Below are 19,999 nucleotides of genomic sequence, written 5' to 3'. Positions count from 1 at the left end.
CAAATATTTTTTCGACATTTTGGAGTTGATCCATAGTAAAAGTTCCCCAAACCTCCCTGGCAACGGGAATGTACTTATTATTTCGGTGATCAGGAACATTTTTTTCTAACGCAGTAATTGATATCACATTGAAGTCGTAATTACATGGAAACAAACTTGTTTTTTTTTATCAGAATTTTAATTTTGAAATCAATTTTATCCTAAAATCCTTGTCACTCTACTAATCGGTATCTACGAGTTATAGCCTCTTTACAAACTTAATGGAAATTGATAATTTATGAGTAATAACTTGTCATTGTCATATGCATAAACAAAGTCATAGATCCGTCAAATTTCCCGCCATATCGATGGCACTTGACGTATCGTACTTCATGTAGGATAACCATGTATTTAGTGGTTATTAGTTTTAATTATGTTTTAACTTTTATTTATTAAACAATGAGATATATAATTACGTGAGACCTAGCCTAATAAGTTTAACCTTTTGAACGCCACAGACGGCAATTGACGTCAACGCAAAATCGTGACAACGACGCCAAAGACGGCATTTGACGTCGATCGTTTTTTGATAAAAATCTACTGAAAAACACCCCACTTTTAGGTTGGCATTATTAATTCACACAAAACCCCCGTGGCGTCAGTGGCACGGGAAATGGATGCGCCGTTTGGCGTTCAAAAGGTTAATTTGGGCTAGATATCAATATTTTTCTACTCCTGATAGTCCCTCCTGATCACCGATTAAAAATCATCGTGTATACGGACAGTTATATTATATCCGTAGCAGACTACCGCAAGTGCCAAGGTCGCAGTGCGGTGCGGTAGTCTGTTATGGCTTTTAGGTTGGCAGATATAGACGGTCAAGCAAATCTTGTCAGTAAAAAAAGGCGCGAAATTCAAATTTTCTATGAGACGATATCCCTTCGCCCCTACATTTTTCAAATTTGCCGCCTTTTTCTACTGACAAGATCTGCTTGACCAACTTTAATTACTGCTTTTTCTGAGTAATAAAACAAGACTTCGATCAATAATAATATTTAATATTTCGCATCACAAACTTGTATTTACATGATTGCTTACACTTAAACGACCATTAAACAACAAATCAAAAAACTATAAATAATAAAATGGGTGTACTTATGCTTTATATTTTAAACAGCATTCTAAAAGCTTAAGTTGAAACAATGCGTGGAATGCTTACAATCAATTTGTATACCAATCAGATTGCCACTGAAAATTGGACCGTATTAGAAGGTCGTAGGGTTGATTTGTGGAAGAGGAATAACAGTACATTATTTACAGACAACACCATGTAGGCTGTAATATCAATTTATAAACATTTGAAAGCAGTCAAGTGTTGAAACTGAAATTTGGAGGTGTCTGGGAAAGTGAGGTTATTTATTAAAAACCTTTTGAACGCCAAGAACATCTAACGGCGTCGACTAGTCGTGCCCACAGCACCATGAATACGTAGGTGTTATGGCATACTATCGCTGTCAAAGTAACCTTCACACTCTCAAGCTCGCTTGCGACCATGACCTTGGCGTGTGAGTGACGTTTTTGTTTATGACGTAAAGCGTTCAAAGGGTTAAAGTATAAAGGGCATTTATCGTCTCCATAATGTAAGGTAATACTGGAAGCTCCCGTAATGTTAGTTTTTCGAACACTTGACTGCGACTACTAACAATTTGTCACTAGAGATACAATACTATCGACCCGGTAGGCCGGCGAAGCCATTATAGGACCTCAACAGTGCTTTTTAACTGTTATAACTATAATAGGCTGGATATTATCACTAAATATAGCTGTTTAGATATTTCAGCAATGATTCAATAACCAGCCTATAAACAGGTTTTACCACAAATTACAGAGGCAATTTTCTTGAGCTAATATTGAGCAAGCCAATATGGATTGAGTTATACGGACGCTTGACAACAAGTATTGTCAGCCATGTCTCAGAGGGCCTACCGGGAAACGCGAAAATCGAAATTTAGTTATCTGCCTCTTTATCGCTCGAATATGCAAGAGTGATAGAGAGGTTAGATAACGAAATTTCGCGGTAGCACCCCGGTAGAGTAATAAAGATACGAGTTTCTGTGGCAAGCTTTCTGTATTAGCAGTCCGACTAAGCTAGCACTGCATGGCATTTGCAATTACAGAGTGTGGAAATGTCATCATTCATGTCAAACTTCTATGAAACTATGGCGTTGATAATGACACTCCCTCACTATGTTCTGTTAAAGTCAGACGGACTCTAGAAAGCTGTCTTTATGACTACGCTGAGACCTCACTACACGCCAGTAAGTAGTCCCCAACAAAATGGCCGCTGCGCGTGGTGAAACCGGTTATATTATAACTGTCGGGTAGTAGTTTAGAACACGATGTCCTCGTCGCCCTCGTCGAGCAGGTTGGCGCCGCCGTCGCCGAGGTCCAGGCCCAGGCCCGCCGCTAGGAGCTCTTTCTTTTTCTGAAAACACCGGGTTCAACTTTATTGTAAGTTCAGAGATTCACAGCGCAGCGATTAGCTCCTTTGAGTTACAGGTTGCGAGGTTTTTTAGCTTTAAAGCCAAAAAAAATCGTAACACAAAAAAAAATACTCTGTGAATTTTTACGACGACGCGCCGCACACGATAGGCGTGGCGTTCAAAGGGTGTTTTTGACAAATCTGCAAATTGTGGAAAGTTTCCAAAAAAATATAAGGTTCTCGAAAATATTAGAAAAAAAAATGAAGGCATTTTCCATTTTGGATTTGGACCATATTTCGCATACAAGAATGGAAGAAACCCAAAACTTTACTATGCAGATAATTTCTGAATATAGTCAATACTTTCTGTTTCACGTAAGTGGTCAAGTGACGTAATTTTTTATGTCAGTAATACTGACCGCTTCCGCTTTGTCCTTAATGATCTTCTTCTTGTCCTGGATCTTCTTGAGCCGGTAGAACTCCTCACGCTCCAGCTCGTCCAGCTCGGAGATGATGTACGCCAGAGTGCGCTCCAGTCGTGGGATGATCACTGACATTAAAACACAGATATTTAATTGAGGTCAATTTGGGGAAGACGGCATATAAAATGTATTGCTGGGAAGACCGTTAAAGGGCTAGAAATCTGGCATATATATACTACATACGTTGCTCAGACAGTCAGCAAGTAAGAGCTTCACTCCTGCCACAGTACACTAAGAACAGTAGTGAATCTAAGGCCGCTCGGCAAGTTATTTGCCTACTCTTGCGTTGGCGCTTAGGGTTGTCACTTTTATTTTTAGTTAAATATTATTTGCATATTATGAGTAGCACTACGTTTCTATTTATTATAATATAATGAAATGTTCTATCAATTCATAAATGAAGTATAAATAAAACGCTTTTTAAATATTAACATTAGGAAATGGCAGTTATTAAAAAAATTATAAATTCGATACAGAAAAAAATCCTCCGGTTTCTGCATGTTCGGAACGCTTTATTGTTAGCGGTTAAAGTAATAGTACATTATTGTCGAGGCTCGGAAGTAGCTACTTGCAGGCTGAGGATTCGTTTTAAACGGACGACCTTGGGAGTCCGTTTAATTGAATCCGAAGCCAGCAAGTAGCCTTCCAGCCGAGTCATATATAGTGCTTTTCTCAAAAATGGTGCAAGAAATATAAATATCATTGAAATATTTTACAAAAGCAACGTTCTTACGTATATATTTTCACAGAAAAAAGTAGAAACAATTGAAAAAATTTGCTTTGCCGCCTTTTTATTTTTTTTAATAAAAAAATAGAAATGTATTTTTCTGCCGAAAATACGCCAACCTATTTGAGACAGCTAAATAGTCGCGGTACTAATCATCTGTTTGGCTGTTTAATGGGCCTGTGCCTTCGTTTGATATGGCCATTTCAACTTTTAAAAAGTTTGGAACTCGACAAATAATGGAATTTGTATGCAACATTGCAGTCCCAAAATCGAGACTGCAATGTTTTTAACTTTTTAATTTTTGACTGACCATAAACTACGCGCTTCGCGACCTATTTTTTAAATGGCAAAGTCGACTTTGCCGTCCATTTTTGAGAAAAGTAAATTCTCATCCTTACGTATAAATTTAGTAAAAAGGTTTTAGGGAAGCATGGGCAAGTAGGTATTATGAAGAATGACAAGTCCGGGTTTGAGAGGAGTCGTTATTGAGACACTATATTTTTTTTCTACTGTACGACTGTAATTTTTGAATTAAGATTTCTTATACCAAACTGCAAATGGGTATTTTTAATGTACGGGCTCCCAACTCAACTATAATATTCATTTCGATACAGTTTAGTCAACTATAATGAAAATGACCAATTACAGCTCGCCGCGGTCAAGAGGGCGAAACAAAACCATAGCTCAAATTAATTATTAATTTTAGGTTGTACAGCCTCCTAGCCTAGTCGGTAGTGACCCTGCTTACGAAGCAGGAGGTCCCGGGTTCGAATCCTGGTAAGGGCATTTATTTGTGTGTTTATCACAAATATTTGTACCTGAGTTATGGATGTTTTCTATGTATATAAGTATCATATATACCTATGTATTATATATATTGTCGTCTAGTACCCGCTACACAAGCCTTATTGAGCTTACTGTGAGACTAGGTCGATCTGTGTAAAATTGTCCTGTAATAATTATTTTTATTTATTTATTTATAGTAGAAACAATCGGGCAATAAATCAGAAACGCGCATGTGACACCCTTAATATAGCCACATCCATATACTACGAAAACCACTTAGTGTTGCTTGTTAGTCTCCATAGGCTACGGTGGCCAAAATCGGGAAAACAACTGTCTAAAAATTGAATTTAGCGCGGAGCAAGTACCAGGGCCTCATGAGTTACGAGAAGGTGTCATTGACCAACCAACGCGGCGGCCGCGATACCTTCATAATACTGGTACGCGCGTACCAGTATTATGAAGGTATCGCGGCTGCTCCCGTATCTTAGCTGTATACCAGGGGTCACCAATTAGTTTCTTCAGGGGTCCGATTTTTTAAAATAATGTGACCATCGCGGTCCGTTTCTACTTGAGTTTATTAAATATGTATTAACATTATATAGGTCGGCGGTCCGCATCCGGACCGCGGTCCGCCATTTGGTGACCCCTGCTGTATACTTTTGGTTTGGTTTGTTTGTATGATTCTACTAGTTTAAAGTATTATTTTTGTTGATTCGTAGAAAAAGTATTGTATACAATAGTGATATAATCAAGCTTTTCAATCTAGTACCTTTCTTATACTATGCCTCTGTTCATAGTCATGATCAAAAAAATTAAGGCGTACCGTCAGAGCAGACAAATGCGAGCGGGCGGGTAGCGTACTCGAATGCGCGCGATCACAGTCGCGGTACGGCCCACACTGCCGCCACCGTATTCCCCCGTATATTATGCTAATGTGTGCGTGGCAGCGCGTGCGTACACGGCGCCCGGCGCGCACGCACACATTCAAGCCGGCAGCGGCACATTTCTATGAAGATTCACTACTGTTCTTATACTGTGCTTCTGCTGCTCTACAGGCCTTGTAACTGAAGTATGTGTGCAAAAGCAAGAGTTAAAAGCGATGAGAGAGCTTGTAGATAGTCTTCCCCACATTTACTATAATTTTATATCAAGCACTAACGAAATTAGAGTTTCAAAAATAAGTAAAATGGAAAAATTTAACACCTTATACAGTGACTGTAGGCAGTGGTCCACTCAAACACCTGAGCCACTAAAAGCTTGCTCAAGCCTAGTGAATCTTTCCATCACTTCTACTCCTTAGGGCCACCCCACACTAGCGTCTCTCGAGCGTCGGCGTCTAGTCCACTCTATGGCTGCTGCTCGACGCAACTGTGCAGCATCGCCATTTTCCATAGCGCTGGCACGCTCAAAAGACGCTAATGTGGGGTGGCTCTTAGGGAGGTGGCAATATCTACCATAATTGATTTAAAGTTATATTTAAGTTACATCTTACTACGATTCATAGCAAATCATGACAGACATTGAGCATCAATTTATAGACAAATTAACATAAAATCCCTATAGGCGCATTTAGATTGTTGCGACATTTGGAGAGGGTTAACTATAAAGTATAGTTTAACTTGAACTTACCATGCTCAATAGCGTTGACACGTCTGTTAGTGATCTTGATGACTTCATCTAAAGTCACGAACGATGTCTGGAGAGACGCGAGCTCGACCAGCAGTTTGACAGCACTTTGGAAGTTCTTCTTCAGCTTCGAGAGCTGTTGACCACCGCGCGCGAGACCCGCGAGCTCGTACGTGTCTGAACCATCTTGGTATGACTCGAAAATCGGCAGTGTGACACCTGAGAAAAGTATGCATGATTTGGCGAGTATGATCATGAGAAGATTATGTTTTATGGGCTCCCCTGATCCTAATGAACTTTTTTCATGGCTCATTGTACACACATCAACAACTAGTATTCCATAAAAGCCCTAATACCTACTTGGATTTTTTTTAAACATTAAAACCTCTTAACGTTTGCATGCAACGCAATTGAAGCAGTTTTTGTAAATAAAAATATAAATAAGCCAAAATTAACAAAGCTTTCGCTTAACATTTTTTATGTCAAGTTGTTGCTAAAGAAATAAAATGTTATTATAATATTTAATAAATGATCACTAATAAGGTAACCATCCTTGGTGTTTGACAGTCCATTTGTCCCCTCTGTCTTTTGCTTGGAATTATAATTGAAAGTGGCAATTTTTTGGGACTGTCCAGCACTGGGACATTTACATTATTAAGCTATAAATATATTTTTTTAAATGTATGGGCAAGAGGGGTGATTTCACCCTTTAGGGCCTTTAGGCAGTAAATATATATGTTGCAGTCAAAAGTGTGAACTGGTCAAAAGAACTTTTAACCGACAAACACAGGCAAAACTGCTTTTGACTGAGCATGTTGATCAAAAGTAGTTTTACCTGAAAATCATACCTATTTCTGGCAGCAGTTTCGTTTTTAGGATGTAGCAAAAAAAAAATAACCCTAACCTACCTATCTCTGGGTCTGGAGTTTCGTTTTTAGGGCATAGCAAAAAAAAAATAACCCATACTTTTGACTGATAGTAACAGTCACAATTACTATTAACCAATGATTTTCAGGTAAAACTACTTTTGACCAACATGCTCAGTCAAAAGCAGTTTTGCCTGTTTTCGTCGGTTAAAAGTTCTTTTGACCAGTTCACACTTTTGACTGCGACATATACATTATTGACAACAAATCTGGCCTCCATTTCAATCTTTCATTTGCGTTTGAGATACTGCTATTATGACCAAAAGCAAGATTGTTAAAATTGAAAATTCAAAATCAAAAATTTTAGGGTTGTGGTCTAATTTTATTTGAGGTACTGCTACAGTGCGACATAAAATAGTAGAAAATAAACGAGGGCGCCACTTTCTTTGTAACTGTCACATTATTGACGTAAATTTTGTATGGAAATTGTTTAGTTTCATTTTATCTAATTTCTACTTTTGTGGTTAAATAACAGCAAAAATGTTCTATGTATTAAGAAAACATACCAGCAACATTGTCTTTCTTGGAACGGATCTTGATCTGTGCCTTGGTCACATTCTGCAGCACCACCTGGTTGAAGTCTCCCGTCGTGAACTTTGCCTCGGCCAGGGAGAATGCTGCTTCCTTCATCACTTCACCCATAAGGGTCTTTGTCTAATGGAAAAAAAGGTTTCCCATTAACACATTCACTGCCAAAAACACGTATGTGTGTTCATTTTGTACTGGAAACCGGGCGCCCAGCACCGAAAGTGTTAAGCAATATACAATGTAACTCAAGGCCCCCAAATAATTGCTTTCAGCCTTTATTGTTTAAGGAATTCCCGCTATTTAAAGCAAATTTATAATCATAAATCAAGTTTAATTAACTAAGACATAGGACATAAGCGCAGAAAACTGAGATCAAGAGATATATGTTGTTATAAAAGACTTACCTCAATGATTTTTCCCAAGATCATACGGAACCTCACTTGCAAGGCATCAGCCTTTTTCTTGAGGAGACCATGGCCCTTAACTGCTCCGGCCAGACGGGCCTTTATTAACATCTGAGCTCTGAAAATACAAGATACATTGATTATATTATACAGAAATTATGGGACCACCCTGTTGGTCTAGTTTCTACGTGGCTGTTTTATGTCCTGAAAAACTTAATGTAGCACGAAATACTTACCCCCGAGAAGGGAAAATTTGTAATTTATCTTTCCCAGACATATTGATTTACGAATTTATCCCTTTTCTGAATTCCTCACTCCCAATCACCTGATGACAGAAGACAAGTTGGTTGATAAAAGTATTGTCTATGCTTAGTCTTGTGATCTCGACATAATTTGAGGTAATAAGAAAATATTTTTAACAAATGATGAAATAAAGCTATAGTGTCGAAATTAATTGTATCTGAACTTAAAGAAAGTCTATTATAGGTAAGATATTTCATTTCGTATAGGTTTGTAAGATTACTGTATTGTGTGGCTGTATGCCATACGATTTGGGCTTTACAATTTTATAAAAAATATGGGTCATAGACTAGACGTCATGCGTTTATGAAGGTGGCTAAATAAATATAGTGTGAACCATATAAATATATTTGAATATTTTGGTTTTATCAATGTTCCTAATAAAAACCGACCTCATATTATACTGAAATATGTTGAATAGAATGAGACAATACACTTAAAACATGCTTGAAACATTACTGAAGTTTATAAACAATTAAACAATTTTCATAAGTCGTTTATGAAGTTTGATATTTAGGGCTTTGGAATTTTTCTATTTCAAAACGTCAAAATTCATCAATCAAAACCAAAACCAAACCTCAGCCAAACCAAGCAGATAAAAATATTATCCTGCTTTTTGTTTGGAATGAAGTCATCAGCCGTCAACAATCGACCATCTGCCAACTTGACTGAATAAGCAAATTCAATTACATATTATAATTTATACTGTATCGAAAAATGCGTTAAAATAGGGACACGCTCACGCTTAAGAATTATTAACACGTAGTGTCAAGCAGGTAGCCTTTAATTATTTCTGTAATTTTATTTGTCTGCAATAAATCATTACCGATTAAAGATTTATTGTCGTTATCCGATCATATCAGCTAACGTATTATTTTGTTTCAGACAGCAACAATGAAGTGGAAATAATGAACAACAAACAAATTCAGAATTGAGTCAAATTGAATTCCATATTTTAACATGGAGAATCTCTGCCGTGTTTGTTTAAAAGAAGGAGCCAACATATCAATATTTGATAGCAAAGATGAAAACAGTGTATATACTAAACTCTCTTTATGTGTTAGGGAAAAGGCGAGTATTACTACTTACAAGTTCTCTTGATCTTTCTCAATTTAACCCTCATATGTCTACTGACGCGCGCCGCTACAGCTCAATATCAACCTTCGTGCATTGCGAGAAGGTTCACGATGACGCGTACGAGGCGGTGTTTAAAGGGATAAAGAAAAGTTGGTTGCCTGGCGAAAAATATGTTCTTATAAGATTCTTGTTGGAAGAAAACATTTATGGTAAAATGTTTCTGAGACCTGTAATTCTATTATTTCTAATGGTGCTTATTTAATAGGCATTTATGTATAACATAATATATAACCGCCTCTCCATTTAATATCCCAATTATAGTACCATGGTACCAATTAAGTTTAATTAACTGTTTGATGTCCAAAGATGTCAGCTAACATGCGCGGCTACAGCCAAATATCAACCTTCATGAATTCTGACAAAGTTCATTATGATGTGCTGAGCAGGACAGGCGTGGCATTCTAGGGGTTAAATCTATACAGTTTTGTTGGATCAGAGATTAAGATTTTGTTTTTGCCATTGGGATTACTCAACAATAATATTTCTTTTTTTAATAACTTACAGGTAGAGGACCTTGAAGGATATCCTCCCAATATATGCATAGTATGTTACAGCACCTTGGAGTCTGTCTGCGCTTTCATCAAAAAATACAAGGAGTCACACAAGGTTCTAGAAAGTGGGCTGATCCCAATAAAACATGAGCCCTATGAGGACAACAATACCTATGATGACATTAACAATGACCAATCAGATATTGAAATAGAAGTATGTGCAGTTAAAACGGAACCCCAAGATACTACTGATGTTTTAGGAGAACCTCTGAAGTTGAAAATTGACAAGTTAAAACATTTATCCATTAAAAGAGTTATAAAGAAAGAAGAAGATTCTAATCCAGAAAATGAGTGTGTGGATCTTACAGAAGAGCATGCCAAAAAGAAGAAGACAAAAAGGTATATCTAATTTGGTCATTGCTTCATACATTATCTTCTTTTCTTCCTCAGTGAGTATGCACCCACGGTTGGGCATATGCCTCTCCAAATCACCTCCAAGCAGCCTGATTTGCTGCTTTTCTCGTTCAGAGTGGGCCTGCAATATTGACATCATCCCAATCTAGTTGGAGGTCTGTGATCTGGTCTTTTTGAACAAGGCCTCCATGCTAGGACACGCTTATTCCACCTCCCATCATCTCTGCGATAATACTAATACTTTATAGTGCTTAATGTGGCAAACATTCCATCTTTTTAGTATTTGTATTCAGGATTTTCAACTTTTCAAGTATTATAAGCATGTCACATTATAAATTAGAACCATCAAAAGCAAATTTAAATATTTGTTGTTTATCTGCATTAATCAACAAATTGTATTACAGCAGCAAATCAGAAACAAGACTATCATTGAAAGAATACAAGCAAATGACATTGAAACAGAGAAAATTAAAGCTAATGAAAAGACAGAAAGAGATTGAAGAAAGGAGAAAAAATAAAAGTAAACAAAATGATACGGATTCAGATCCTGCGAAGCCTGACGAACCAAAACCACCAAAACTGTGTGATATTTGTGGTGACACATTTCCAACATCCGACAAACTGTCATATCATAAACAGAAAAAACATGTAGACATACCTGTACAATGTCCAACTTGTAACCGTACATGTGTAAGCACATATTACCTTAACAGGCATATTAAGAGAAAGCATACTGAGAAGAAAGACTTTATCTGTCAAATCTGTGGTACAGGATTTGCTTTTAAAGGGGAGCTGACGAGTCACTACAAATCGGTGCATGTGAAGAAGACAGGACCACCGAGGACTTGGGCGTGCAAGCACTGTGGGAAGACCTACAAGTGTCCGAAGTCTGTGCTTGTGCATGAGAGATCAGTTCATACAGGTAATATACTTACGTATCGTATTAAGGTAGGGTTACCAGATACAAATTTAGAATTTCCTGACAAAATTCCTGATTTCTGAATATTTTTCCTGACATTCATATTTTTGACGAAGACAGGGGGGGGGGGGGGGGGGGGGGAGGTGTAGTCCGATTAAACAAGATGTTTTACCTACATTATTTTTAATCACAGAGGCAGAGAATACTTCTTATTATATTGTTATCTTTGCAAATGCGAATATTAGACATGATTTCGATTTCTAAATACATCTATGTAATGTATGCTTGACTAAAGATTTGTTGATTAATAATTACAAAGTTATTGATAAGTTGAGTGGATCTCATTTATTATTTTTTACAATGTTTTTGGATTAATTTAAGTAAATATAAAGGTACTTTATAAAAAAAGTCTACCAATTCAAAAAAATCCTGTCATTTTCGTGTTCCGTTCCCATTCCTGACAAAAGGCCAAAATTCCTGACAGGTCAGGAAAATTCCTGTCATCTGGTAACCCTATATTAAGGTCACCTACCTAACCTTATTTTGTGAATTATATTATATGATAACTATGAACAATTAAACAAGTTTTACAAAAATCGACGCTACTGTCTAGAAAGGAAGATTCAAACAGAAATGACAGTTTATTTATTAGTAAAACATGATATAACCGCTAAGGACCAACATAATATTAACTTTTATCAATGAAGTACAAAATTTTCGGTATTCATTAACAATTCAGTGCCAGCGCGGGCTACGCGCTACGAGCGTAGTCGATAGCATGGGGAAACCCGTATGTAGCGAAAAGCGCCTACGAACAGAGAACCCGCCTAGCGGGTCGCTGGCAGTGAATGTGTTAACCCTTTGACCGCCACAGAGGGTCTAACCGCGAACCACTTTCGACGTGTTGTCTCCCTGTCACACTTACGTACGAATTTACAAGTGCGACAGAGAGGCAACACGTCGAATGTAGTTCGCGGTAGCGCCGCTGACGTCAACTGACACGCGCGGCTACAGTTATAGCTCAATATCATTCGTGCATCCCGTCACGGTTCACGATGACGCGCCGCACACGATACGATTAGAGATGGGTAGGGATGAGTAAATACTGAGTATTTACTCGGTATTTACTCAAAGCACCCGATAAATACCCGTATTTACTCATTTAGGTGGGTAAAAACGATTGCTTATAAAATATTCAAAAAGTGAGATCTAAGAACAAAATTGTCTTTTATTGTAGAGTCCTAACGTGTATTAACAATATCTATAAAATAAAAAGCATATAGGACGCTTAATTTAGGAAAAAAAAGGTAATTATTAGTTAGAGGCAAATTGTGATAATGCATAGTTAATAATTTTGTTTTAAATAAGAAGTTATTTATTTTAAAAATACGATATTTAAATTCTATCGATGTTCTAGATAGATCTGCATGTCGCGCAAAAGTGCGTGTTTACGCGGCACTTACGTCCTTTTATTAAGGGTTTTTTAAAGAAAACTCAAAAATGGCCCAACCGGTGAAGTTCAAAATATTGTATTTTTTTACTCTATTATACGGCTAATCTCCCGATATGTTTTCATATTTTTTCTGAACTTTGGTTCTAACGTTATAGACAAAATAAAAATTATTGTGGCCTTTCGAAACGGTGTTTTTCCAAAAATATTCAATTTATCCAAAAATGTTCTTAGAAACATATCAGTTATTTTTAAAGACCCATTTAATGATGTGCAACACGTTGGTGGTTTCTGAATTTTTTTCTTGTGACATATAGTTACATTGTATGGAGTGCCCCTCTTAAAAATACATTTCTTATAATTTTGAGTGCGTGCAGATGGGTTCGATACTTTAGGCAAGGGAGTCACAACTGCTAACTTCCAGATATCTGGAAAGGTGGATGTAAGAATGGAGGTATTTATTAGGCTCGTAATGAAATCAATTGTGTGTGGAAAAGTCATAGTAAGCATGTTTAGATTTATCCCGTCAATACCCTCAGCATTCGATTTTAAACATTTAATTACTTTAATTATTTGATAAGAACTAACAGTATCTAAATGGAAAACAGAGTCATTGAACTTATGAAATTCAAAATAGGTCAGCGGTGATATAGTGACACTTGAAGTTCCAGGTAGATCTAGGAAGTGTTTGTTCAAGGTATCAGGATTATTAAATATATTAGGTAATTCATTATTCTTTTTAGGCAACACTGTATTTTTTAAATTTTTCCATAAAGTTTTGGGTTCATTAATTTTATTATTAATACTATGTTTGAAATATGCTACCTTTTCAAAATACAGAGCTTTATTTACAATAGACTTAAGGTCTTTGTAGTATATCTTTTTGACTTCGCTCTGGCTTTTGTGAAAATCTGCCGCAGCACTGTCACGCAACCTCATCATCAATTTGACGGTGTCCGTAATCCAGGGGTATGATTGAGCTTTAATCAAGGATGTCTTAAGAGGAGCATGCAAATCAAATAGATTAAGAACTTGTTGATTAAAGGCTGTTACCATGTCATTGACATTTCCAAGGTTTGTTATCAAGTCCCACCTCACGCTCTGCAAGTCCACATCTAGATCTTTTTCGCAGATGTTTTTAAGAGGCCTATAGGTAACGCGGTAAGGCTTGTGTTTCTCACGCTTAACATTGAAATTACAGACAACAAGGCAATGACCATACAGGGAGCCCATATGATCAATTGCTGTAGTATTGGCCTGCATGTCCGTACAGACAACATCGATCAGCGTCTGGCTGGTGTCAGTGAAATGTGTTGGCTGCGACACTAATTGTGTTAAACCAAAGCAAGTTATAAAATTATTAAATTGAGTAGTTTTTGTGTCGGTGCCATTCAATAAATTTATATTAAAATCACCTAGTAAAACTAAGTTGTCGTAGCTACGCATTGAACTAATTGAATCACTTACAGCATCTAAAAACAGTTGGAGATCCATCCAAGGTGGACGGTATGCCGTACCAATTGCTAGCTTCCTTCCGTTGAGAGCAAAAGTGATCCACATCTGCTCCACCAGCTTATGCAGCGGGTCAACTGGATGAGGCCAGGTCCGAGCCCTGAGATGACGCTTAATATAAAATCCTACGCCCCCACCACGGGACCGGTCGCCCTGCGGCCTAGGAATATGCCGGAAGCTGTATCCAGGAAGTGTCGGTGCCCGCCCTTCTTCGCCCGCCCTTAACCATGATTCGTTAATCGCCAGCACATCAACATCTTGTCGAGTAGCAGCCGCTATGAAATTGTCATGATTTGTGCCAAGAGAACCCGCATTGTACAAACCAATTCTAAGTGTTTTATTTACTATAACAACAGATGTATGTACCAGACCACCCGACAGTTGACACCACGCTGACAGACCTAATAATAACAGTACCAGACTGACATCGATAACATATGCTGCAAATTATAAACGACTTATGTATCATATTCATATACCAACAATAATTATCTGAGATGACTAAACATGCATTGGTGTGCCACAGTGGAGATACGAAACAAGAAAACATTAAACTAATAAAAGCTAAACTACACACGGCCGCCCGGACCTCAAACGGAGCTGGCTCCAAAAACACGCGCTAGGTCAGCTTCTGAGCGAATAGGAAAAGCCGACTTTCCTTCTCCTTCTCGGGCATAGATTCTTCCTCGCCTTGTCCACGAGAACCCTATTTATTACATTTCGGCGTTGAGCGAGTTTAGGTATTTTACGCGCTGCGGCAGGCCGTGCGAGCTCAGTATGCCGATCCCTTCTACCACACTCGCACTACAATGATGGATTAAACATTCTTGATCCTTCGCGAAGCATATTGAAATCAACCATAACAACACTAACTGTACTTAACTTTTAAAGTTCTAAAACTGTTATTTGGTAAGTACGAAAATACTAAATGCAGTGCAAATGTACATAGGGGCTGTTCATAAATTACGTCATCTATTTTTGACGATTTTTGACATTCCCCACCCCTCAAATCATCCAAAAATCAAGCTTCGGATGAATCTGTTTCCTCCTACGTCATGTTACCATCATCCGATGTCCAGACCCTCCCCCCCCCCCCCCCCCCACTCCTCCCATTTGAAACGACGTAATTTATGAATAGCCCCATACTCGTACTTATGAAGGTATATTACTCGAAAGAAATTATAGGTACCTACTCGCTTATTTACATGTTTCGTCATTGCATTTGGTACCTATAGGTTGTAAAGTTTGTATCAACGAGGGTTTAAAAACGAACTGGTACTGAGGATCTGATGATGATTAAGGTGGTCACGGATACCAATCAACCATGTAGTAACATGATTAGGCTCGTTTGATTCGTCTCAACAAGATCTTTGACACTGAAGATACACAGGGTCTGATGATGGAGCTGGAAGGTGGCCACGGGTACCAGTCTATCATGTAACTAAACAACTTCGTGTTTGGGCTCGTTTGATTCGTCTCAACAAGATCTTTGACACTAGGTGATACTCAGAGTCTGATGATGGAGCTGGAAGGTGGTCACCGGTACCAATCAACCATGCAACTAAACCACTTCGTGTTTAGGCTCGTTTTATTCGTTTCAACAAGATCTTTGACACAAGATAGTACTCAGGGTCTGATGATGGAGCCGGAAGGTGGTCACCGGTACCAATCAACCATGCAACTAAACCACTTCGTGTTTAGGCACGTTTTATTCATCTCAACAAGATCTTTGACACAAGGTAGTACTCAGGGTCTGATGATGGAGCGCGAAGGTGGCGACGGGTACCTGTCTATCATCATCAGCTCCATCATCAGACCCTGAGTAGTATCTTGTGTCAAACATCTTATTGCGACGAATCAAACGAGCCCAAACACGAAGTAGTTCAGTTACATGGTAGACTGGTACCCGTGGCCACAGTCCAGCTCCATCATCAGACCCTGAGTACTAACTTGTGTCAAAGATCTTGTTGCGACGAATCGAACGAAGCCAAACACGAAGTGGTTTAGTTGCATGGTTGATTGGTACCGGTGACCACCTTCCGGATCCATCATCAGACCCTCAGTACTACCTTGTGTCAAACATCTTGTTGCGACAAATCAAACGAGCCCAAACACGAAGTGGTTCAGTTACATGGTAGACTGGTACCCGTGGCCACCTTCCAGCTCCATCATCAGATCCTGAGTACTATCTTGTGTCCAAGGTCTTGTTGAGACGAATCAAACGAGCCTAAACACGAAGTGGTTTAGTTGCATGGTTGATTGGTACCGGTGACCACCTTCCGGCTCCAACATCAGACCCTGAGTACTATCTTGTGTCAAAGATCTTATAGAAACGAATAAAACGAGCCTAAACACGAAGTGGTTTAGTGGCATGGTTGATTGGTACCGGTGACCACCTGCCGGCTCCATCATCAGACCCTGAGTACTATCTTGTGTCAAAGATCTTGTTGAGACGAATCAAACGAGCCTAAACACGAAGTGGTTTAGTTGCATGGTTGATTGGTACCCGTGGCCACCTTCCAGCTCCATCATCAGATCCTGAGTACTATCTTGTGTCCAAGGTCTTGTTGAGACGAATCAAACGAGCCTAAACACGAAGTGGTTTAGTTGCATGGTTGATTGGTACCGGTGACCACCTTCCGGCTTCAACATCAGACCCTGAGTACTATCTTGTGTCAAAGATCTTATAGAAACGAATAAAACGAGCCTAAACACGAAGTGGTTTAGTGGCATGGTTGATTGGTACCGGTGACCACCTGCCGGCTCCATCATCAGACCCTGAGTACTATCTTGTGTCAAAGATCTTGTTGAGACGAATCAAACGAGCCCAAACACGAAGTGGTTTAGTTGCATGGTTGATTGGTACCGGTGACCACCTTCCGGCTCCATCATCAGACCCTGAGTACTATCTTAAGTCAAAGATCTTGTTGAGCCGAATCAAACGAGCCCAAACACGAAGTGGTTTAGTTGCATGGTTGATTGGTACCGGTGACCACCTTCCGGCTCCATCATCAGACCCTGAGTACTATCTTGTGTCAAAGATCTTGTTGAAACGAATAAAACGAGCCTAAACACGAAGTGGTTTAGTTGCATGGTTGATTGGTACCGGTGACCACCTTCCAGCTCCATCATCAGACTCTGAGTACGCGCAGCGCGCGTCATCGGTAATATAGAGTAGTTTTCAAAAAATTGCCAAAAAATTATAGTAGAATTTCATAAACACTAATGTATACCAACAGTATAAGCAAACGTTGCAGATTGCTTGAGTATGAAAATGACTTCGATATTAAGTAGATTTTCGTAGGAATTGACACTTGTTTCGGAGAGAAAATCGAGTTCGTTTTACTTTGATTTTCTCTTTCTCAAAGGTATGTAGGAAAAATATAGTTTGATATGCCTAAAGTACAGGGTATTAGTAATACAAAATAGCCAGGTTTAGCAGAGTAAAATTCAGATAAGAAGACGCTTTTACTGGAACAAGTACTCATTGTTTCTAATAATGAGCGCAAAGTTCTGAATTTCGTCGACTAGTATCATCAATTTTGCATTATTTCGACTTTTCTTGTAAGAGCGCTCTTAATCCAGTAGCGGCTTACAAAATACACCTATATTTCAAATTTATACGGCCCTTTCAGCACTCTAAATAGTTTATACCCACCAATTTGGGTATAAACGAGTAAATACGGGTATATTGAGTAAATACTGAGTATTTACTCGGTATTTACCCGTGAGTATTTACTCACTACCCATCTCTAGATACGATAGGTGTGGCGGTCAAAAAGTTAATGAAATCATTATACAAGACTTGCATATTTCGTACTCTGCGTTTATTCATTCTAATATTTAGGCCATAACGTCAATTCAACATTTACAGGCGAGCGTCCAGCGGTCTGCGACATCTGCAACACCAGTTTCACCCACCACGACTACCTAAAAGAACACATGCGTTTACATACCGGAGAGACCCCATTCAAGTGTCCCATATGCGGCCGCGGCTACGCGCAGCGCTGTAATATGAAGAGTCATCTGCGCATTCATAAGGTGTCCGAGTTGAACCCCGAGGAGCTTAGCAAGCTTAGACCTAACTATATAAGGAGGTTGAAGGTATGATAATTTGTAGGTAATGGAGAAAGGGGGGCATTCAAGAAGGGTACGTGAAGCTATTTTTTTCTGATTTTCTACCTTGTCTACCTTGTCATAAAAGTCTATATTGCAATAATCTTGCTATTGGGCAGAATATTTTAAATAGGTATCAACTTTGTGCTATTAGTGTTAAGGTTGAAAATCATTCCCAAACAAGATATACCCGTAAAGGAGTCGAAAATTGTTAGTCTTCAGTGTAACCATTTAAATTTGCATGTGGGTCATTATCAGTTTCTTAGGCCCCAGGACCCCATTTAAAAAAGGGCTTTTAACCTAAATTTCTCTTTCTAAGAAATATGGTTGTTATAGAGTTGTTTAAAATGCGAACCAATAGTCAAAATATTGTTTGCTATGTTTGGAAGCCTATGTACCTAGGATACAGCCTACAGCTACACTATTCAACTCCAGCGAGTCATAATCAATCATTATTATTCATACTACTTGTTTCTATTATCACAGATCATATAATACTATTATGAAATAAGTTTTGTTGTTTAATTACTTACAACGAAAGTGGTCTGCCGTGTAAACAAAAAATAAAAACACCAACTTGCTCTCTTGTCAACTTGTTTGCAAGTAAGTTTTGTAAAAGCTAAATATATTATATCTAAAACATGAATCTTTTAATAGATTTAGATTGTATTGTTAGTTATTTGTATTGTACTATTGTGTTGTTAGGTTCTATCTTTTGGTTTAGTATAGTAGGTCTTTTTACTACTGATGTGCCGTCGAAAATTTTCAATATGAAATTTTTTCGGAAACTTTTAATGTTTTTATATGGGGAACGAAATTTTCCATTTCCAAAATGAAAGTTTCCTTCTATTCCTGTGAAAATTTCCAAATTTTTTTCCAACTTGGAACCCTACCGCAACTTGTACAGTCAACTGTAAAAATATGGGTGCACAAATCATCTCAAAAATACGTCCCATAGCTCTTATGTCAGCGAATTAAGAACTATGGGACATATTTTAGAATAAGTTGGCTACACCCATATTTTTACAGTTGACTGTACATCTGTAGGTATTTTTTACAAAATAGATAAAGTGATTTGATGTAAAGGTAAAGTTTGATATACTTATCCAATCATACGGATTCGGATAATGTTATCTTCGGCTTTTAAATACTTATCTAATTATTACAGGGTACGTCTGTTTAGAAGATGAGATGTTAGGTGCCGTTGTAGCGAAAGGCAACTCAAAGTAGGTATACCTTTTTAGGGTCCCGTACCCAAAGGGTAAAAACGGGACCCTATTACTAAGACTTCGCTGTCCGTCCGTCTGTCACCAGGCTATATCTCATGAACCGTGATGGCTAGGCAGTTGAAATTTTCACAGATGCTGTATTTCTGTTGCCGCTATAACAACAAATACTAAAAAGTACGGAACCCTCGGTGGGCGAGTCCGACTCGCACTTGTCCGGTTTTTTTAGCTACTTAACGAGAGTAAGGGTGGTATTCCACCAGTCCAATTTCTTTGTCCAATGTGTATTTGCATCTCACATTTTTCTTAATGAGAGAGTGAGACGCAATGCACATTGGACCAAGATATTGGACAGATGGAATAGGTACCACCCTAAGGCACAGTTACAGTGTCTAATGATAAATGATTGTCATTTGATAAAATCCGCGACAAAAGAAAATACTTAAGCATTTTTACCGTCAGTACCTGCCGGAAATTGTCAACTTTTTTTTTTA

General features: G+C 38.3%; 2 protein-coding genes across 2 annotated transcripts; one reads left to right on the top strand and one right to left on the bottom strand.

Annotated features, from left to right (window-relative positions):
* Positions 1–1,016: 1,016 nt before the first annotated feature.
* LOC134797117 (V-type proton ATPase subunit D) lies at positions 1,017–8,337 on the bottom strand. Its single transcript, XM_063769353.1, has 7 exons — positions 8,177–8,337; positions 7,941–8,058; positions 7,515–7,662; positions 6,086–6,301; positions 2,881–3,011; positions 2,064–2,464; positions 1,017–1,951 (listed from the first exon to the last, which is right to left on the bottom strand). The coding sequence occupies exons 1-6, from the start codon at positions 8,215–8,217 to the stop codon at positions 2,369–2,371; spliced, it is 750 nt and encodes a 249-aa protein (XP_063625423.1). The 5' UTR covers positions 8,218–8,337; the 3' UTR covers positions 1,017–1,951; positions 2,064–2,368.
* A 473-nt stretch (positions 8,338–8,810) lies between these two features.
* On the top strand, positions 8,811–19,056 carry LOC134797111 (zinc finger protein 112-like). Its single transcript, XM_063769345.1, has 5 exons — positions 8,811–9,016; positions 9,126–9,311; positions 9,882–10,267; positions 10,687–11,204; positions 18,038–19,056. The coding sequence occupies exons 2-5, from the start codon at positions 9,201–9,203 to the stop codon at positions 18,271–18,273; spliced, it is 1,251 nt and encodes a 416-aa protein (XP_063625415.1). The 5' UTR covers positions 8,811–9,016; positions 9,126–9,200; the 3' UTR covers positions 18,274–19,056.
* Positions 19,057–19,999: the final 943 nt, after the last annotated feature.

The sequence above is a fragment of the Cydia splendana genome, chromosome 14 (assembly GCF_910591565.1).
Source record: "Cydia splendana chromosome 14, ilCydSple1.2, whole genome shotgun sequence".
Taxonomy (NCBI): domain Eukaryota; kingdom Metazoa; phylum Arthropoda; class Insecta; order Lepidoptera; family Tortricidae; genus Cydia; species Cydia splendana.
This window is presented reverse-complemented; position numbering and strand designations above follow the sequence as displayed.

Excerpts from the sequence above, each read along its gene's own strand:
- LOC134797111 (XM_063769345.1), top strand. The coding sequence starts at position 9,201 with ATGGAGAATCTCTGCCGTGTTTGTTTAAAAGAAGGAGCCAACATATCA. Across the intron at positions 9,312-9,881 it reads CTTTATGTGTTAGGGAAAAG|GTAGAGGACCTTGAAGGATA; the intron begins GCGAGTATTACT and ends AATAACTTACAG. Across the intron at positions 10,268-10,686 it reads AAAAAGAAGAAGACAAAAAG|CAGCAAATCAGAAACAAGAC; the intron begins GTATATCTAATT and ends ATTGTATTACAG.
- LOC134797117 (XM_063769353.1), bottom strand. The coding sequence starts at position 8,217 with ATGTCTGGGAAAGATAAATTACAAATTTTCCCTTCTCGGGG. Across the intron at positions 6,302-7,514 it reads CAAGAAAGACAATGTTGCTG|GTGTCACACTGCCGATTTTC; the intron begins GTATGTTTTCTT and ends TACTTTTCTCAG. Across the intron at positions 3,012-6,085 it reads TGTCAACGCTATTGAGCATG|TGATCATCCCACGACTGGAG; the intron begins GTAAGTTCAAGT and ends TTTTAATGTCAG.